Raw genomic sequence first — 5,936 nt, forward strand, 5'->3', positions numbered from 1 at the left:
GGCGGGGGGTAAGGGGCTCTGGTGGGATCCCACAGCTGGGGCAGCCTGGTGGGTGGCGGCCCAGGGTTGGCCAGCTCTGTGTCCAGAGAACTAGGACTGGTGCCCACCCCACTGGCTCCCGGGCTTCCATAAGCCTGCCCTGGAAAGTGCCTCTGGGGCAAAGAGTTTGGGGCTCCCCTGGGGCTCCCCAGTCCATTGTGGGCTGAAGGCGGTCTCTCAGGGAGGGCTGTGGTCAGGCTCTTGTGCAAACTGTCTGGGAAGGTGACCGTGCTCTCTGAGAAGGGGCTGGGGACCGGGCAAGCAGCACCAGTTGTGGGGAGAGCACGGCCGAGGTCACTGGTGGGGTCAAGGTGCCCCGGCTGGCTGGAGAAGCAGGATGGGGGTAGGGGAGCAGGCTGCGTGGGCAGGGGGTAGGCCACGCCTGTGCCCACTGCCTCCTCCTGCCATTCCCCCCGAGGCTGGTGGAAGGCAAACACCAAAGCCCTCTCAGAGTACTCAGGCCCTGCTGTGTCCTCGGGGAAGGGCTTTGGGCCAGCCCCAGGCAGTGCTGGGAAGGGGATCTGGAAGGAGGCTACCCTGGGGCTGCCAGCTTTGGGAAAGGGCTCCGGTTCTGTGGGAAGGACCCTGAAACTAGCACCTGGGAAGTTGTTTTCAGCAGCGGGAAGCCAGGCATCGGCCCCACTGGCCTGGAATTCTGAGTAGGAGGCTGGCCTGCAGGGACTGGCCTCACTGCTCTGGGGGGCCCTAAGGGGCGGGGGCCCTGGGGTGGCATTCGGTGAGGTATAATTGGTGGAGGTAAAGCTGGAGGGTGTCTCCTGGAAGCACCTTTGGAAGCTGAGCTCTTCTGGGGCAGGAGGGGCCTCTGCTTCTGGGGGCCGGGGGCCCTCACGCTGTGGGCCCTCAGGGGTCTCATCCAGGGCGGGCCTGGCCCTTGAGCCCGAAATGCTCAGAGTGCAGAGCTGCTGGGGGCTGTTGTCTACTCTGCCTGTGTGCCCTGTGGGAGCCTGTGTGTGGCTCCTCCCTAGTGGGGCCCGGGGGCTATCACCCTTCCTGGGGGGGCTGCTTAGGGGCCGGCTTCTTTGGAGGGTGGCCTTGGGCTCCACCTCCCTAGCCTGCCCAGGCTGAGTATCAGGGGGCTCCATGGCCTGGGTCCCGCTGCCCGGCTCCCTCATGGCCTTGGTGGTCCTGCTGGCCAGGGCACTGTCCTCGCCAGGGGGCTGGGGGGCTGTGCCACTGGCCATGCCACTGGTTGTCTGGCAGGATCGCAGGCCTCTGGTCATGGTTGGGGGTGGTGCTCCGCGGGGCTGCTCTCCAGGCATGGCCCCTCCGTCTGGTTGCTAGGAGGATGTGGTGGTCCGCGGGGGTCCGTGGGGAGAGGGCTGGGTGGCCATCCTTGCCCCTTGGGGGTCCCTGGAGAAACCTGCTCTCATGGTCCTGGGTGGAGCCTGAAAGGAGAAGACAGAAGTGAGGAGGGAGCTGTGGAGGCTCCCTGGCTCCCATGGAAGCTGTGCCAGGCTGGGAGCAGAAGCAGCTGGCACCAAAGCCCCCCCTTTAGAGGAAGGGGCTCAGCTCCAATGCCACTTTGAGAGACAAGAGGAGAAAAGCTTTCCTGCCAGACTGAGCAAGGGGTTGAGGGGCGGGGAGAAGGAGAGGAGAAAAAGGGGGGGTGCTCAGGAGACCCCTGACCACCTCAGAGCAGTCCTGTGTGGCTCTGGCCAGCCTGTGAGTGACAGGCCCCAGACCTACAGAGGCCCCAGGGCAGGGATAAAAGGCACCTGGTGGCCATCTGTGTGACCTGAACTACAGCCCAGGTGGGGTCAGGGGACAACCCAGGCGGGACAGAGGGGACACCTCCGCCTGCTGAGCGGAGGGGCCTCACAGCAGAAGCGGAGTTGGGAAATAAGGGGCGAGACTATGCACACCTGTCTGGCCTGAGGCTCACACCTGGGCCTGTGATGGTCTTACAGCTGTTGCACACAGGACAGCCTCAAGCCACTCGCCCTGGGGACCCACTGGTCAGCCCCTTGGGTGGGGTCTGCATCTGTATTTCTAGGCAGCGCCAGGCACTGCTGGTGCTTCCTCCCTGTGTGTGGAGACCTCCCCAGGGATCATAGCCTGATGGGGCACAAGCATCCCTGTCTCTCCTGGGTGGGGATGGTTCCAGTACTGTCCCTCTTCCCCCCTGGCCAGCCCCGCGGACCCTCCCCCATCCCAGCAGCGTGCGTGCCCCTGCCCTCCTAAGCAGAGGTCTTACCCCCTCTTCTGGGCCCCACTGCCTGGGGCCAGCCCTTCCATCCCCTTTCCATCCCAAGACTGGAGACCTTGGAGCAAGCGCTGTGGGTGAAGTTTGTTGAATGGATGAACGATAGCAGTAACCTCAGCATGAGCTCCTTCTGAGCATTTGGCTGGGGGCCAGGGAGCTGAGCGCTTTCCATCAGCCACTTGTTCTGTCCTCACGGTGGCTCTGGAGGTTAGAACCCTTAGAGCTACGGGGAGGTGAGTACCTCACACATGGCCTCACAGCTGGTGGAAGGCACTGGGGGTCCCCAGGAAGGGCCTCCTCCAGCCATGCCACACATGGTCTGGACACCAGAATGGGGCCAGGCTGTGCCCGGTGTGGAGACGGCAGCAGCCTGGCCCCTCATAAGCCCCTGCACGAGAGAGGGCAGAGCCTATGCGATGCCACCCTCCCTGCTGGACTTTGAACTGCCCAGTGCAAGTCCTGGCTCAGCCACTGACCTGCTGTGGGACCTGGGACTAGTCCCTCAGCATCCCTGAACCTGGAAAATGGGGATCCCAGGAGAGCCCCCTGGTGGGGCTGTTGTGAAATAACACGGGTCACTGTGTCCAAGCTGTATATCAGGTCCCTTGTGGACCATCTGCTGTGTGTGTGTGGTTTTCTGACTATTCCTGTTTCTGCCTGAACCTGGGGCCCCCAGACTAGGGAGCCTGCAGTTTATTCTCTGCCTCATCCCCACTGCTTGGAGTCTGGCGCACAGTAGGCACTCACGATTGAGGAAAGGTCGGTTTCCACACCCTTGAATAGGGATGGTAACGGTGCCACTCTCATTGGATCGTTCTAAGGTTCAACATTCTTGTGACCTGCCATGGCCTGGCATGTAGGGACACTTCCTTTCTGTGCCTCCCAGCCTCAGTGTCCCCATCTGTGCACGGGGGTGACATTGCTTCTCCTGGGGCAGTGCTGGCAGCCAGATGGGAGCCTGGTCTGTCAGCCCTCCAAGCTGCAGCGACACCTGGGCCATCCTGAGTGGGCTTTTAAAGAGGAGCAGACGTCTCTGACCCCATGGCCCCACCTGCTCTCAGGGACACCTGCAGCCTCCAGGTAGCTCCGAGCTCTGGTCAGAAAGCTCCCCATGGGGGCTGGAGGCAGTAGATCACATGACTAAGATCCGGCTGTCCCCGTGGAAGCGTTGTTTCAATCTGCCCGGCTACCGGCAGGCTTGGCCACATGGCTCCGTTCAATCTAGCTGTGAGCCGCAGTGACTCATGCTACTTCTGAGCAGAGACTTTTAGAGCAGAGATCTGGAAACCTGCCTTGCTGCCTTTTCGGGGACTGAGGTCACAAGCTGTGGCCAGGCAGTAGGCTGGCCGCCTGGTCACTGGTGGGGCACTGTCCATCTCTGGGCTCCTGTTCCCATCAGCCAAGCGGGAGGGGTCAGACCAGGCTATCCCCAAGAGTCCTTTTGTTTCTAGCAACCAGAACCGGCTTTTCTCGGCGGGAAGGCCAGTCACTGGGGCTGACCCTCGTTCATGCATTCACACTCACGAGAGCGCTTCTGGACATCTGCCCCAGGCCCGGCACTCAGGGGGAGATAACTGCAGCTTTGGGGTGCAGAGCTCCTGTGGGGCCCACAGAGGCTGGGCGTGGGGGGCAGGGAGTGGCATTTATTGAGTACCTACTGCATGCTAGGTGGAACTTAACTTGGGGTCTAGGGACATCAGAGGAGGGGGCTCCTGCCTGGCTGGAATCAGAGGAGACTTCCTAGAGGAGGCGGCATCAGTTTTGGCCACGTGGATGGAGAGGGCATTTGGGGGTGCCCAGGACCTGGGCTGGCTTTGCCCAGGCTGGCCGCAGCCACAGGGGACCATGGATGGGTGACTTCACCAGGGCCGCAGCCACAGGCACCTGGGACCACAGGGTGGGCAGCTTGTCCCTCTCCCGGGCCGCAGCCTGGCTAGTCCCCATTCTTCTCTGGTGAGCTCATTTGTGCCTGGCTGGTCCCCGGGGGTGGGAACTGTGAGCACGGCAGGTGCAGGGTTGCTTGGGAACGCTGGGAGAAAGTGCTCTGTGCCGAGGAAGGAACTGTGTGCAGCTGGGCCAGTTCCTGAAGGACACTGAGGCCTTTACCGGGTGGGCAAGTGGGACCCAAGTGAGCGGGTATCAGGCTGCAGCCAATGGCTTGGGCATGGTGGCCTGCCTTCCCATGTGCTCTGACCCAGGCCAGGGAGTCTCCTGGGGGCCCCCTTGGCCACTGGCTGAGGGTACACGCCACAGGGAAAGCTCTTTAACTTCATGCAGGCGGTGACCCAGCAAAAGTTGGGCCAAGAGCTGGCTCTGGACAGCAGGAGGGGCTCTGGCCTGTGGGTCTCCCCTCTTGAACTTCTCAGACAGCCGAAGGGGGCAGGACCCAGGCCGACTTCCAGGCCTCCAGTTGCATAGGCAGTGAAGTCCATGGGGTCAGGCGTGCAGAGGTGCCGGGGCCTCTGACCTCCGAGGGCTCTGACCTTGCAGGGCCTCCTTCACCTGCCCCTGAACAGGCTGCTGCTGGGACACGGGTACAGGGGACGGGGAGAGGCTGGGACTCCCACAGCTTCCGAGCTTTTTAGGGGGTGGCAGGTGAGGCCAGAGTATCGTTAGACACTGAGCCCCGCAGGTCCAGGCTCCGGGCAGCCTCTGAGAGGGTAGGTGGGCGGGATCCTGCTTCTGATTCCCCGACAGTGCCGGCTGCACACGCCAGGCACCTCTCCCAGCCTCCGTCAGCCTCGGCTTCTCCGTCTGTGACCTGGGAACAACACTGGAACCGATCTCAAAGGCAGTGGCAAGGGAGAAATTAGCGAATAACCTCTTCCTAAAGCATTTAGCAGACCACTGTCCCTGTTAGTCCTGTAACTGTTGAGTCTTGTCACTCCTCTGGGCCCCGGTTCGCTCACCAGCACAAAGGCCACGCGGTGAGGAGACTGCAGGAAGGAGGCTGTGGGGAGGGCTGAGTGGGGTCTGAAAACAGGAAGAAGTTGCTAATTTATTGGTTTGAAGCAGCTGTGCTCCAGCCCGCCCTCGGGAAAGGAGGGGTGTGATCTGAGGAGGCCTGACTTGCTGGCCCCTGGAGAGCTTAGCTGACAGGAGCTGCTGCCGCCTGAACAGTCTCACCCCAGCTCAGCGCTGCGGTTAGGAGCCACGAGGCGGCTCCTGACAGCTGGCTCGGGGAGAAGGTCTCTTAGGGAGGCAGCTGGCAGCCCCAATTACCGCCTGAGCCGGGAGGCGGAAGGAGACGGGCCGGTGGGGCGGGTGGGGAGCCGGGGCCGAGGGCATCTCCGGCCGGGCGGAGACTGCCAGCCTCCAGGCCGGCTGTCCTCTGCCACATACCTGGGGAGTGGGGCCCTCAGCTGGGTCGCCGCACAGCTTCCTGAGGAATGAGGACTTCTTGGCTGCAAGGAAAATGGAAACTGTGTCAGAATCCATGTGGTGCTTGGCTGGGGGCCAAGAGACCCGGGAGAAGTCGGGAGCGGCTCCCAGGTGAGGCCCCCCAGCCCCCACGCCGCGCTGAGCCAGGGGCCTTAGGGTGCCAGGAAACTGTCAAAGAGAGATGGTGAGCTCGGGAGGCCAGTAGGCAGCTCAGCCTGGCCCTGCAGGGTTAGGGGTCAGCTGGCTGCCTTTGCCCCAGGTTTGTTGACTATTTTACATTTCTTTTCGTTAA

At 62.5% G+C, this 5,936-nt stretch overlaps 1 protein-coding gene across 1 annotated transcript in view; it reads right to left on the bottom strand.

The window, feature by feature from the left end:
- Positions 1-1,316, bottom strand: part of ZNF469 (zinc finger protein 469) — a 12,042-nt gene extending 10,726 nt beyond the window's left edge. Inside the window, 1 exon segment of the mRNA XM_015562929.1 lies at positions 4-1,316. Within this exon segment, the coding sequence (XP_015418415.1) occupies positions 4-1,280 (1,277 nt within the window). The 5' untranslated portion in view covers positions 1,281-1,316.
- Positions 1,317-5,936: the final 4,620 nt, after the last annotated feature.

This window comes from Myotis davidii, unplaced genomic scaffold (assembly GCF_000327345.1).
Source record: "Myotis davidii unplaced genomic scaffold, ASM32734v1 scaffold77, whole genome shotgun sequence".
In the NCBI taxonomy this organism is placed as follows: domain Eukaryota; kingdom Metazoa; phylum Chordata; class Mammalia; order Chiroptera; family Vespertilionidae; genus Myotis; species Myotis davidii.